Source organism: Setaria viridis, chromosome 1 (genome assembly GCF_005286985.2).
Source record: "Setaria viridis chromosome 1, Setaria_viridis_v4.0, whole genome shotgun sequence".
Taxonomy (NCBI): Eukaryota; Viridiplantae; Streptophyta; class Magnoliopsida; order Poales; family Poaceae; genus Setaria; species Setaria viridis.
The window spans coordinates 29,455,551-29,470,206 of NC_048263.2; the positions used below are offsets into that span (position 1 = coordinate 29,455,551).

Here is a 14,656-nt window from a genome sequence, read left to right on the forward strand (position 1 = left end):
GGCGTCCCCGCGCGAGGCCGAGAACCGATTGCTCAGCTCTTCGGCAACTCCCCGCCGTCGATTGGACACACTGCGGCGCTCGCCGTGCTCTGGGTGACTTGGAAGTCCCGCAACAAGATGGTGTTCGATGCTCTCCGCCTCTCGCCACGCAACATCGCCAGGCAAATCGGAGAACACGTCAAGCTCTGGGTCTGTCGCGCTCCAAGCCGTCTCGATACTGAGCCCCTAAGGTCCTAGTGCCGATCGGTCTTTGATGTAATGTAGCCCCTCAGTTTGCCTTCTCTCTCTCCCCCATATTCTTCCATCTCCGAGCACCATGCCCGCTCATGTAAGCCGGATTCGTCCGTTTTGTGGAATATAAAAGTTCAGGTGCGCTCCTTGGCTCCGTTGATTCCTTAAAAAAAAAATCACACAAAAAAAATCACGTTTATGCTACACAAAATCAATCTACTACGCAACCATGAGACCAGAATACACCATGTATGATCAGCAGGCTAGGCCTGCGAGTACAAGACCCTCGTCTTTGACGGCACGCCAACGCCATTGCAGAGCTACCTTGATGAAATGCCACAAGAACATTCTGCAGGGATCAGTGGGATTGCATTTCTTGAAGTAGAGGGCCGATTCTTTGAGCGCCTAAAAACAAAGCGTCAAGAAGCACCAGTGCTCCGACCTGAAGTTCCAGGAGAAACAAAATGTCAACTGCCTTTCCCCTGAAAAACAATTACTATTTGGAGCGTCCATCTCTTGAGATGAATGAATAATTACCAAGCGGCCAGTGAAGACTAGCCGGTATCCCAGTCCTTCCTTCGCGGCCTGTCTGCGTTGCTGGTCCGTCCACCTGCATGAGGGAAGAGATTGCAAATAAGTTACTCCTTTATCATGTCTTCAGTAACTGTTTATAGAGTGCTGAAACACAAATGATTTGCTGCTTCATGTCGTAACTGATGGAATCACTGCTATAGAATGCTGAGATATATTTGGCATGATTTCAGAAAGGTTGGGAAAGAAGTAAAAAAATCAATATCATACTCAAGTTAGTGGTAAGCACATAGTACATCACTACAGTGCTCTTTTACCAGCAATATGATTTCTTTTACGCCTATAGAACAGCTTGAATAGGCATTTTGGTCAAAGTACAACAGCTGACACAGTTCAGGCCGTGGAACTTACCCAAAGAATTCAGAAACCCCTCCAATAGCAGCAAGCTTGAAAGGCTGGGAACCTTCCCTCTCAAAGTCCTGATGGAAAAGGAAGGCATATTTGGTATATGCTCAAAAACAAGCAAGGCAACAGCATATTAAGGAATCAATGTAAATGATTTCATTTTGTATGGTACTACCTCCTCTTCAGCGGCTTCCAGGCCTCCTTGAACCCAGAACAAATTTTCAAAACCAGCATTGTACAGCTGTTCACATGCGGCAAGTGATCTGTCCACATTTTGGAGGAAATTGAAATTTTCAAACAATCATTAAAAAATGATGCACTCAAGCTCTCCATTCTGCAGTACTTTTAAATTATAAATTGCAGACTAGAAGGTAGAATATGCAACACCAAGAGAACAGATAACATGAAATCTTGCACAGAGCAATGACAGGAAGAGTGATAGGGTGAAAGCAACTTGTCAACACAAATAGAACACTGCTAGCATAAACGCTTCAAGATATACATATGCATAAGCTAATGTAAAAGGAAAACAACAAATGACTTTCTATGCAATGATCCAAAAATACAGAAACACCAAGACATTACTCGAAAAAAAGCAATGAAGAATCCATTACTGAATGCGCTATCCAAATAAAAGCAAGCTGAAAAAATTACAAATGTGCTCTGGCTGCTTCACATGAATAACAAATCCAGCTTCAGTATGAGATTAAGAAATTACCTAAGTCCTTTCTGGCACACTAGTATTATGTCTGTGTCTTTAGAAAACTTCTCCTCAACCTGCTGTACAAAGTTCCTAGCAATTTCATCTACGATCAGTAAAATCAATCACCCTTCCAGGATCATAACAAGATAGTTCCAACTTTGTAAAGTTGATGTGAAGCATACTTATTAAATGACAATGTTGAGCTGCCACTCCACCAGCCACCTATGAAACAATCATGAGATTAGTCGAATTAAGTCTTCAAATCTTCAATCTGTAATCTATAAAAGAAAAATGCCATTTCAAAAGTTTGGATGCAAGGGTCCAACACAATGAGAAAGAGCCAGGACACAATTTGGATGCAGATGGTTAGTGGCATACCCATTACAAAGTTGCTGACTTTCTTGCTAAGTCCGCCCAGATCAACCGATGTGTCCACGTCAAATACAGGAATCCAGGTAGAGCCTTTCACCCAGGCCTGCAACACTCCAGTTTTGGAATAAACAAGGACGAACATAAGACAATATACACACTTGCTCTTTACATTTGAAAATTATTGATAGAAAGACAGACCTTTTGACGCTCATTTGAGGGCCTGACATCCAGAAGAGCCTTGTCTGTCAGTTTGTAGGTATAACCGGCTTCCCTGGGTGTGAGGGTTTTAATTTTCTGCTCCCTAATCTTCAGGCAGAGCATTTCAGAGTCATACAAGTAAACAGGAGCTCAGCATTTCAAAATTGGCATATCACCAAAGATTGTATAATTCCATGGTGCAGGATTCAAAGTTTCAAACACTTAATGCATTTACACGAGAACAAAGAAGGCAAAACCCAAACAATCCAACAGCACTGCAGTTTCGGACCGAGAAAATTTCAGAAGAAATTTGCATTGTCATCGTCAGTAACCACAAACAAAATGAGCAGGCAGATATACATAAGAGAGGCGAATGAATGAACCGTACCAGGGTCTCCCACCGCCTCCTGGCGGCGGCCTGCTCCTTGGTCTGCCTCAGCTCCTCATCCTCCCCCTCCTGACCGCCTCCGACCACCGCCCCCATCCTCACCACCCCGCTCCATCTCTGCACACACCACACACGAAACGACGTGCCTCAGTAGGGAACAGAGCAAAGCAAACGAGGGAAAGATGCTCAAGTAAAGGCCCGCACCTTCGAAGGGAGGAGACCAAGACCAGGACGGAGGCTTCGGGGGCGGGAGCCGGAATGCGCCACGGCCGGGGAGGTGAAGACGCCGGCGAACCGACGGGCGAGGCCGAGAGGTGGCGCTGCCATTTTTGCTGCTGCTGCTTCCAGTCCAGACACGGGCTTGTAGCTTTCGAGCGTTATCTCCGTAGCGTTTGCAATTGGTCAAGGAGATTGCAACTGCTGCAACTGCAGACTGGTGGGGCCTGGAGACTGAAGTCCAGCACGGCTGGCACAACGTCTATCCGTAGCCATGCGAAGGGTAGAAATGACTTAGGCACCGTTTGACTGTCCCGTCGGACATCGGATATTTGATGCTAATTAGAAGTATTAAACATAGATTAATTAAGAAATTAATTGTACAAATGAAGTCTAATTCGCAAGACGGTTCTATTAAACCTAATTAGTCCATGATTTGATGATTTGACAATGTATTGCTACAGTAATCATTTGCTAATGATGGATTAATTAGGCTTAATAGATTCGTCTCGTGAATTAGCACAGGGTTCTGCAATTAGTCTTATAATTAGCTCATATTTAGTCCTCCTAATTAGCAACCGAACATCCAATATGACATTGCTAAAATTTAACACCTAGAATCCAAACACCCCTTAATGACGGCACAACAATTCACAAATCCAGTGTCCAGCACAGAATTCTTCAAAAACTGAAGGCGAAATTGCCCTCAAGTCCTCAATAGTCAATACAGGTGGCAGAATTGGCCTCGATACAGGGTAAAGACATACAACATACAGTGAAACCTCAACCTATGCTATACACGTCTTTGGCCGGATACATGAGGAGAATTTGTAATAAATAAATAAATAAATATTGTTGGGGATGATTTGATGCTGGTATTCATGTAGGTCAGTTCCTCTTCAAAGCCTGATTGCCACTGGAGGCTCAACTGTCAACTGGAGCTAATCACATGCGACGAACGTGCCTGATGGGCGTACTCTACAGCCCCATGCCCATGTGTGTTTTGATTTTCACATGAATAACTCTTTGGATAAAAGTTGCTGAACGAGGTACTGCCCTTCTGGTTCCTGGAGGTAGATTTTGTCATTCAGATAATTCTTTAGATTGTTGACAGCCTCGGACTGCATTTTGTTGCCTTGATCTTTCAGAGCTGGTAAAAAGCACCGCGATATCACATCCAGGATTTTCAGGAATTGTGATCCATATTTCTTGTGGAGTGCAAAACCGGCCATCTGAAAGAGCACAAGAATTTCAGTTAACCACATCCACACCAAAGCGGTGGGTCTTCAAGTGGATTCTACCTTGAGGAAAGCGTGAAGGGCATAAGCAGTGGCTGTGGTAGCTGGCAGAGCATTGAGAAACATCGCAAGCCATCTCCATCCCTCAGCTAAGCCATGAGGATGACGTACACCTTTGATTTCTGTCTGTAAATGAAGTTAGCAGTCATGTTTCTGATCTAGTGCAATACGTCAGTTTACTTGAAAGACGCTTATATCTTAGGAAAATTCACAATCAGATAGATGAAGGTACAAAGCAAACATGCAACAATAATGTGAGAAAAGAATTGTACACACCTGAATCATTGCCGCATACAGTTTGACGTATGCAACAACATATGTTAAATAACTTTCAGTGCTCTCAAGTTGTCCGTTTTCTTCCTGGTAACCTATCAGTCTGTAATAATCTCTACTTCGTGCTTGTGCCTACAAAATTACAGACATCATGAGAAATTCAAAACTTAATGTTATATAAAATGGTACATGACACAGCCTGGTCTCTGCTGCACCCAATTGTTAAAAATGTGTCAGAAATAATTATGAGCTTGATTATAACTTTTTGGGGTGTTTTCTCATCTCATCTGATAAGAGCCAGATAATAAACAAAGTGCAAATATATTAGATTTCATTACCATGCAGACTTACATTTAAAGCATGAAGATGCTTTGGAACTGTGTATATGCAAACTCTGTTAAACTCAGCTAGAAGATAATCCATTGCATCTGGTACCTGAGGGTCATAAAATGAACAATGTCAGTGTTAATCTTTGCAATTATATTGCTAAAATACACCAAAAGATTTCAAGAGTGCAGCAGAAAATATCACGAGTCAAAATCAACAAGAAACGTCTTCATATTGGTGGCCTTGTGTTAATTAAATTAGATTTGCAGCAAGATCACAAGTGCCCTAAGAGAAGCCATAGGAAATATGAAAAGTCGCGTCATCCTGGCACCATGATGGGTTAAAATTGCACAGGGAAATTACAGCTGAATTTTACAACACAGTTGCCTTGTGTCACTGGCATCAAGACCTATGTCTATACCCAAGTTTTTCACAAATTGGATGTAGAGCATGTGACCATCGTATAAGTTTCAACCTTCCACTCTTCACTGCGTTGAAGGATACATAACACTCATTTCATCCAGCTGATATGTTCCATCTTATTATATCATGATTGCATATAAGCAATTCATGATCTGACTATTTTATGTTGCAGTATCATTTCCATTTCCAAGTAAGGCTGCTAATGGTCTGAGAAATCCGCACCACACCAGCTGCTAAATATATCACTGATCAACTCCACCACACCAACCTGCATGCGTCCAAAATTGAATCGAACCAAACTGCCAGCCTTTTGAAACCAAAACCAAACTGAACTGCATGCCTCCTTACGGTTTCCACCCCATTTAGAAACGATACACACTGACACACAGCTATAGCTATCATCATCAGATGGGACCGCCGCCGCTTGTGGCGGGACCTCCGGTCCTTGTGTGCCTTCAGCGCAGACGACGACGAGGACACGCGCTCCTTCCGGCGGCGGCTGCGGTGGCGGTGGTGCCGGTGGCAGTCACTCCCCAAGGTGGAGGAGGATGAGTCCGAGGAGCCGATGCTGTCGATGTAGGACGAGGAGGCGGCTGGGGACTAGCCGAGGAGATGGGCAAGGATGAGTCCCAGGTGGTGGCGCAATGGGAGCAAGCGACCCCGTGTCTCAACTGGACTGAGCTGAACCAATCTAATGTGAAACAAGAACTAAACCAAACCAGCCTACTAAACAACTCGGCCCATTTACCACCGAACCTAGTCAGCCCAGGTAGCAAAACCAGACCAGTTAAACCGGGCTCAGCCCGAACCATTAACAGGCTTATTTCCAAGCCTCAAAACTTAACCAAAATAGAAATTTCTCAAAAATTATATTCCTCACAGATAAGTAGTAAACTACACTTCCCTACTAGAAGCAACCAGCTTTCACTAAAACCAGTAACCAAGGTAGCAATATGTGCTCTTGTACCTTTCGAAATGTGTAGGAGTTTTCAATGTTTCAGGTTGACAAAATCTCAGTCAACTACATTGCAAAGATCGCTACTAAATTAAGACCAAGAAAATAGTGATAATAAGAATTCAACAATGAGTGAAGACTAATGGCAGACGATATTTTGAGGGTGATGAGGGAAAAAACCTGGTTTGTGACTAATAGCATGACATATCCACACGCAAAGGCCAAATTTCCAAAGGTTTTGTCCTTTGTATTTCTACTCTTGACAATTGAAATAATCTGCAAAGCATACTAGATCAGTTAGGTGAGTAAATAAATACGACGCAGAATTTCATTATTATGTAAGAAAAAGGGCAAACCATAGGATTATGAAGTCTACTTGTAGCTGATAAGACCATGAAATCCTAATGAGTAGTTGAAGATGTTCAAGCCTTTAAGTTCTAATGACAACTAAATGGGAAGGTACACTCAATAGTAGAATGCATTTTGAAATAACTGGAGTCATGCTGCTAGCCACCACTGACCACTCCCTCCAATCTAAAATGCAAGTCGTTTAGACTTGAGCAAAAGAAATAGGATTGTGTGTGAAATTACCATGTGAATCATTGATCTGATCCTTCAGTAAGTAGTTAGTATGTGGGACCATGGGAGTCATGGAAAATGAAGATGCTCGTGACAGAGCTCATGTACTAGTGCAATTGAGGACAAACAGGAATGAAAGATTAAAAAAAAAAGTGCCTCAAAAGTGTAGCACGACTTGTATTTTGTGAAGAGTGGGGACTGGAGAAGGCAATTTATATTTTGGAACACAGGGAGTAGTACAAATGCCTACACCCACATTATTCGAAATGTTTGCTCTCATTAATATATGCTATAACTGTAAGCCTATAACCGTGTAAGTGGCACGAGTCACTACAAAAATTACATAATTGAACATTTGAGTCACAGAAATAGAATCAGCAGCTGTTTGTCATTCCAATTCATATAGAACACTAATTATGTTACTAATTTAATGAAACCTGTAATAATAATTAGAAAGTGGCTACCTTGTTTGCGAATATAAAACAAGCAATTGGACGGGGACAATCCTGTCCATCTAAAGCTTTAATAAGCTCGCTAGCCCTTGCTCTGCACCAAAATAATATACAATTGGAAAAATCAAATTATGCTCCGATAATATCCACCTCAACAAGACAACAGATGATCACTATTTTTTCACATCATGCGTAAAAAAGGTGATAAAAGGAGGATATATGAAAAATAAAGCAGAAACAAAGCAATGGATGTATGCTCATGCAATTGGCAGCACTAGGTTCAAGTAGTATGTATTAAAATTTTTTGAAGTACCTTGAATTGACTAGTAGATGCTACAGCTGTCAGATACCAAAGTGAATGCAAACATGATGATACAAGATCAAACATGATTAAATCACTCTGGAGGCAACATGATCACAATATCACAAGATAGTATGTCTATTCTAGCCATAATGCAATGAATGTATGTAAAGCTTCCCAAGCATTATTGAAACTGACACGATATTAAGTTATATGCATGCCACCCATAAAGCATATTTGCATTGTTTTTTTTTGAGAAATAAAGCATATCTTTACATCATTCAGTTATAGGAACATCAATCTCTTGCAAGGAATAACACCAATCAACCACATGCCTGTTGCTGTCAACCAATAATGAAGAACAGAGCGACAGAGCAATATAAAGTAAACGGTACAAAGTCAAGCAAGCAGCAAAAACTGATCTAGCTTATTGTTTCGATATAAGCAATTCCAATTATTCTAATCCAAACTGATAAGAGACATTTTGGATAAATACCTACACCTACTTCACCGCTCTTGAGCTGCAAGGCAAAAATTGCAAACAACACAAAACCATGATGTCTAGAAGGTTTCACGATTTAATAGCCATGACTCATGAGGCGATGCAGGATGATTAAGGAACAAAATGCGACATCCACCAACTTGAAACTAGTTTCGACATTAACCAGTACAAAGGTATATTATAAAAACTAGTCTATCTTACTTTGAACAAGCACTTCACTTATGGTTATTAAATTTTATAATCTCCATAATCAACTCAGTTCACAATTCCTGCAGTAGCATAACTTTCATGCAGTTTATGTAACCATATTCAATTGTGCTCACCTGACACTGTCAGTAGTCGGCATAAGTTTACTTATGGATTTGGCAATTTGTCGGTCATATTTGCCGAATTCCTGCATAATATGATGCCAGCCAGAAAACACATTAGCAACATACTCATCTATCCATCAAATGGTAAGCCAGAACAGTCTATTCATCAGGATTATCCAATCAACAAAATTACAGCAAGTTGTTCAAAATTGCAATCAAACATTAAGAGCTTCAGCTGACAATAAGACCTTGCTGAGATGAATGTTTTCTGGCACTTGATCATGTACTAATGCACGCCTCCGTGATTCCGCTTCTAATGCATATTTATCGGCAAAAACTTTGATACCTAACACAAAAGAACAAAGTTGTTACAATACCCTGTGTCATATATGATACAACAGACAAGCAGTGTAGGGAAACAAACAGCATGCATAGATGATGATACTTCATAGAGATATCGATTCGACAGTGTACAGTAAATGCAGAGACTCTAGAGAGAATAGATGTGCAAACAGCACCAGAGTTTCCATTTCCTTCTACTCCTAGGTGAATGATCCAAGTATAATGAGCTTTTGACACTCAGAAGCATTAGCATGATTTCTTATATCCCATGAGTTGGATCACTAATGGTACATACAAGCTTGCAAAGTCTTTTTGCACTTTTCTTATTTTGTGGTTAGATCCTGGAACAGTACAAGGTATGGCTGGTGCCAGTACATAACTCCATTCTCAAGTAAATAGAATAGGGTGAAGTTTGGTAAGTGCAGGTGCTGAAGTGCATAACTCCATCACTGAAATACTGAATAGAAAATAAGTTAAATATGAACGTCCATCTTATAAGTTATAAAATAGAAAGTTATAACCTGATGAATTGACTATCAGATGGATCATAGGCATCACAATATCTGGTGTACACTTATCAAGTATACTTACAACTCCAGTTTCTGTTACCAAATGCTAACACAACTGATAATAAACTTTTTTCAAGAAAAGCACAAAGTATACTAATTTCTATTGAATGATTTCAGCGTGAATGAGATTGGATATGGAACAGGCAAATCCTACCTATTACGAATATCAGTACCAGAACTTTAGAACACCTCTATGTACAGAACTACAAAAATTAAGTTTGCAAATCGGTTCTTTAAACACAAGGAGTACCTGCAATATTATTCTGAGAATTTTGACCAGATTGGGAAGCTGCCGCTTCCCTCGATTTAGCAGCTTCTTTTTCTGCAGCTTCCTTTTCTGCTGCTTCCTTTTGAGCAGCCTCAAATGCTGTTTTCCGTGCTTCGGCTGCTAATTTTGCAGCTTCCTTCTGCCTAGCCTGCACCATAGTTGATGATCTTTCTTATTAGCTACAACAGCCTCAAGTAACTACCACTGACGTAAAGCAAAACTGGTGGTAAGAAAGTCTGCAAAACAAAAGGTAACAGGAATAACTGAACGAAAAAAACAAATAACTTAGATGCAATCAAAACTGATAGACACAGAACATTTACTCTGATCCGTACCAAGTTCACACCAACATTACAACTCTGGACTAAGCCTCAAAAATACCAAATCAAGTGCAGTTGTGTACAGAAAAAAGATAACGTGATCAACGAATCTGAGCAAACTGACCTCTGCTTCTTGCCGGGCTCTTTCCTGCCTTAACTTTTCTTCCTTGATAGCTTGCTCTTTTCTTTTAGCTTCTTCAAGAGCTGCATCATCTCTTATTCGGCGTTCTACAATCTGGGATTTCTGCTCATGATCCCTTTGGACCATAGATAAGTGTTTATCGAGTACTTCTGCACTACAAGAAAAAAAATAGGATAAGATAATACTGAAGCCAGTAAAAACATAACATACTACAAGGTCACAGTTGTACAACAGAATCCAGCTGGTTGATTATATCCACATTTTAGATTTCTCGGCTCTTCTTCAAAGAGCACAATACATGGTAGTATTTCCACTCACTTTTTCCTCTTCTTATTTATTTCTAGCTAACAGAATAGTGTCATTCTCATGATTGAATGAGCCATCTTTCTTTTTTTTTTCTCGAACATGCAGGAGAGCTGCGTATCTTTGTATTAAGAAGGAGAGAAAAGTCCAATTACAATAACATCATCCCACCTTGGACTAGAATGAACCATCTTTCCTAATGTAGGGATAATTGCAAGAAACCACGGTCCTTTACTTCTTTATAATTCATGCACAAGGATTCCTAATGTAAGGAAAATTACTAGAAACCACAGGCATTTACTTCTTTAGTTCATACACAAGGACAGTATCACAATTTTTTGCAATTGGAGGGAGTATATCCTATGACATCAACAAAAAGGTAAAACATCGATCTAGGTTTATCTTAGCAAGCATGCTCTGAAAATTTTATTTAGGAATCTGAAGAGTTAATTAATTGGAATGTTAAAATTTAAGCGATGCAATGGGCACAACTTTCACACCATAGCCACAGGATTCGGGTCGATGCCTCGTCCCATGACCCGGGGTCGTCGTCCCGATTCAGGGGTCGGGGTCGAACGGGGTCAGCGTCCCATTCAAGACTGGGTCGTGTCCCGATTTAGGATAGATCGCATGTGAGGAGGAAGGTCAAAAGATGCTGCTGCTGCTGAGGATTAGTGGGGTTTGGCAATGAGGATGCTTAGCTGCTGCAGAGAAGGTGGGAGAGGCAGTGGCGGTACAGATTAGCTTCTTTATAAGTAGCACGTGTACATAATTTATCCCAAAGCATCGACCCGGATGAATCGGGGTCGCGTTCCACATAGTGATTTATCGTTCCAAAGCGGTATACCCCCTTCGTACCGCAATTTTATAAAGTTTCGACCCTCGATCCCGTTCCTCAACCCGATCGACCCGGGAACTTTGTGACTATGTTTCACACCAATGCACTAGGCTAAGAAATCAATATACGTGTATCATAACACAGAAAAGATATCTTATAACAAAACACTCCTAAAGATAAGAACACAACTAGCATATAGTGTACTTGAAAAAGCAAATGGCAGTTGCCCTTAGAAGTAACACACATAGCCTGATTATGAGGGATACAGTACAGTAATAAAAGAAGTATTCAACAGAGCAATCAGCATTGAACTCAAAAATTTAGAAATGTTGTCAGTGTGAATCCTTCAATCAATCTAATAAAGATGAGTTGTGCACATAAGTACAGCTTATCTTCAGATTGTATAAAGAAGTACACTGAAAGCAAGTTCCAGATGCCCTTGTAAATGCATACACTTTTCACTTTGGAAGATAGAATTAATTTAACAGAGAAATCAGCATTGCTAAACAATGCAGTAAGCAATTAGCTCATTGCTGAGAGAACCTTCTACGGTGAAGCTTATTTTGGAATTTGGATACAGACATTGAATAGCACTACAAATGATTTGTATCTCATCAAAACAAATACAATTTTTCTCTAGTATTTGTAAAAATATGGAAATTGCAGACTTCAAGAAATGCAAGAGACATTTACAAAGGTACATACATTCTTCTCTGGAAGTGCACATCTAGTCTTCTGTCTATCTCTTTTCTTGATTCTGCATATTTCTGGAGACGAGCGAATGCAGAAATTGTTCTCTGAATTTCATTTTGATGGCCTACCTCCAATGCAGCCAGCTTACTTCTGACGTCTTCCTGAAGAACAAATATCATAGATGATGAAGAGGTTTTTAAAAAGATAAACAATGTGGTTTCAAAAATAGTCCATCATGGTCAAAGCAAGAATGCACGACAATGTTTGTAATTGGTGGGATGTTATGCATCGAAATAAAATAGCCAATGCCCTAAAATAAGCAATATTGCTTCCCTGCTAGAAAAGGTTGACATATTTTGCCTAGCTTGAAAAGTTTCTTAAAAATCAGGAGAAACCATGTACTCCATACAATTGTATGGTTCAGGTATATCAGCATCTGCTAGAACAGTGACATAACATGGTGATACCTAACATAAGGAAGTTTGATACCCTGCTATCTTTCTTCTTGGATCTCAATCTTTTCAATTTGACAAAAAAAACAGTGGCGTAGATGAATAGTGTGTTCAAGTTGACCGACAAAAGAAGCTCTTGCTTTCCATACATATCATTGTTCAATTTGAAATCTAGAGATGTGTTTCCATTCATCCATCCAAGTGTGGCATCTCCAGAAAGCATAAAGGGAACAAACATGCTCCATTCAGGATTTCTTACAATATAGCTATACAAAAACCATGTGCAAGTATAAGCATTCTATTGCTTTGGTCGATGAAAGAATATTATCAAATGCAAAGCATAAAGGGGACCTTATGAACATAAACTGCAATAAGGACACAGCGAAAAGAATTCAGTAATTAATTACTAAAACATGCAGGTAAAACAATATAAAATGCCCAGCACACACTTGAACTTTGAGATGATGCTCGCGTTCCAGCTCAAGAAGAATGCTCTTCTCTAGGTTCCTTTTCTCCATTAAGTGGTATGGTTCAATCTGGCCATCTAATTCATCCTCTGAATCACTGCGACGAAACAAAAGGGATACAACTAAGAAATTATAGTCATCAGGCATGCAATTTCGAAAAGAAAGAACACATGCTACAGACCATACTTAATGGTCCAATGGAATCCATGCTTCATAGATTGACCTATTCTCTTCCTTACAATTATCCCCTCCCTCTACAGGTAGTTAATCCAGAAATGATGACACAAATTTCATTAAAAATGCAATTACACATAAGCTAATTACAGATCAAACTTCACCTGGATTCAAGATCATTACAAAAAAACCTTGCTCCATTGACCACGAGAGCCTGGGACTCCCCAACACTGATACCGTCTTCATCTTCTGTGTCGTCTTCGTCATCAATCCGCATCACAAAGGCCTTCTCTCTCGCACCGCCGTCACTAGCCCTAAAATTAACCAGACAAAGCTCGTCGAACCTTATGCAATGGCAAATCACTAAAGCCAAAGAGGCAATAAGCCAATATAAGCAAGCGAGAGATGTACCAATCCGGCGCTTGCTTCAGGGGCGTAGGCGGCGCGGCGCGGCGGGTGGCATCCAGCGCGTCGAGCTCGGCGAGTACGTCGCCGAGCGTCCAGCTCTGGTGGGGGTCGAGGGCCCTGGGGCACCGCAGCTCCACACGCTCGAAGCCCCTGCGGGGAGGGAAAAGCAGAGAGGGGGAGGCAGGTCAGTCGCGACGAACACCAACAGAAGGGAGGAGGCGGCGAGCTGAGGAAACGGCGGGGCGGGATTACATTGCGGTCGTCGTCCCCGTCGCCGCCGCCCGGTCGCCAGCGGCGTGGCCCTAGGTGTGGGTCAGCGCTCCGGCCTCCTGGTGTATAGGGTTCGTCCTTGTACTCGGAAACTATTGATCAAACTATTGATTCGCATTGAGCAGCTGCCGCCGGTGGGATTCCTGTCTCAACCATGCTTCACCGAGGGCCAAAAAATTAGCATAAGCAAATCGGCAAATCCACCGGCACGTGGTACTCGGAACCGGATCCTCTGCAATAGTTGCAACTACTTCAGAGGGACGTCCGAGCCGCGTCGCCGCCCAACTTTTTTTTTTCTTGAAAGTCTCTCACAAATATACCATAGGAGTATCCTTTCAAAATCTGGACCCTTAGCTCGTCGAGCTTACATGTCTCGACGTCAACAGATTTGGCACCTAGGTCGGAGCCACGTTGGCAGCGTGGACACTGACCTGGCAGCCAGCTTGGTGCCAAGATCTATGGCGCAAGCTCGATGCCAAGATCTATGGCGCAAGCTCGATGCCAAGATCTATGGCACCACGGTGCCAAGCTCGACACTTTAATCCGGTGTCCAACCTTCCTGCCCGAGCTTTCTTCCTCTTCTTTCTCCTCCCTCTCGAGTTTTTTCTCTCCCCACTTCGTCCTACATCACGAATCAGCATATTGGACCTTAGAAACTTTGATTTGATCCGTGGATCTTCGAGAGCAAGGTATCCTCACTTCCTCCTAGTTTTTTTTTCACATCGATTCGGTATATATTAGTCGGATATTTAAACTTAGGGTTTCATGCAATTTTAATATTTATATTATACAATCATAGGATGCCAAGGCGTGGAAAAGCTAGGAAATCAAGGTAACCTCAGCGCACATTGTTATGTTATGGGTTCATTGTTGTGGATCAAATTGGGAAGCCCTAGGTGTAGGGTTTAACGTTAATTGCTTTCGGTTCTTACAATGAAAATGGTT

The 14,656-nt window shown here is 41.4% G+C and overlaps 2 protein-coding genes across 3 annotated transcripts; both read right to left on the reverse strand.

The window, feature by feature from the left end:
- Positions 1–358: 358 nt before the first annotated feature.
- LOC117860134 (rhodanese-like domain-containing protein 11, chloroplastic) lies at positions 359–3,223 on the reverse strand. 2 transcript variants are annotated; one of them, XR_004641385.2, is made up of 11 exons: positions 3,033–3,223; positions 2,829–2,945; positions 2,441–2,548; positions 2,249–2,345; positions 2,053–2,092; positions 1,886–1,960; positions 1,343–1,430; positions 1,174–1,241; positions 769–841; positions 478–673; positions 359–394 (listed from the first exon to the last, which is right to left on the reverse strand). XR_004641385.2 is itself a non-coding variant. In XM_034743374.2 (10 exons), the coding sequence occupies exons 1-10, from the start codon at positions 3,153–3,155 to the stop codon at positions 590–592; spliced, it is 873 nt and encodes a 290-aa protein (XP_034599265.1). In that variant the 5' UTR covers positions 3,156–3,222; the 3' UTR covers positions 359–589. The 2 variants fall into 2 exon arrangements, 1 of the variants encoding a protein (XP_034599265.1); XM_034743374.2 differs by having other exon boundaries at positions 359–673; positions 3,033–3,222.
- Positions 3,224–3,694: 471 nt separating this feature from the next.
- On the reverse strand, positions 3,695–13,929 carry LOC117860145 (mRNA export factor GLE1). Its single transcript, XM_034743388.2, has 15 exons — positions 13,694–13,929; positions 13,445–13,591; positions 13,198–13,347; positions 12,842–12,956; positions 11,953–12,101; positions 10,089–10,260; positions 9,627–9,792; positions 8,714–8,811; positions 8,478–8,548; positions 7,364–7,445; positions 6,501–6,596; positions 4,967–5,050; positions 4,619–4,747; positions 4,346–4,468; positions 3,695–4,276 (listed from the first exon to the last, which is right to left on the reverse strand). Coding segments are annotated over exons 1-15 (1,806 nt in total). The 5' UTR covers positions 13,696–13,929; the 3' UTR covers positions 3,695–4,054.
- Positions 13,930–14,656: the final 727 nt, after the last annotated feature.

Coding starts and splice junctions, on each gene's coding strand:
- LOC117860134 (XM_034743374.2), bottom strand. CDS start 3,155: ATGGCAGCGCCACCTCTCGGCCTCGCCCGTCGGTTCGCCGGCGTCTTC. Junction 1,961..2,052: donor TCAACATTGTCATTTAATAA/GTATGCTTCACA, acceptor TGAAATTGCTAG/GAACTTTGTACAGCAGGTTG. Junction 1,431..1,885: donor GTGTGCCAGAAAGGACTTAG/GTAATTTCTTAA, acceptor AAATGTGGACAG/ATCACTTGCCGCATGTGAAC.
- LOC117860145 (XM_034743388.2), bottom strand. Junction 10,261..11,952: donor GTGCACTTCCAGAGAAGAAT/GTATGTACCTTT, acceptor TTTTTCTTGTAG/TGCAGAAGTACTCGATAAAC. Junction 4,277..4,345: donor CCCTTCACGCTTTCCTCAAG/GTAGAATCCACT, acceptor GTGCTCTTTCAG/ATGGCCGGTTTTGCACTCCA.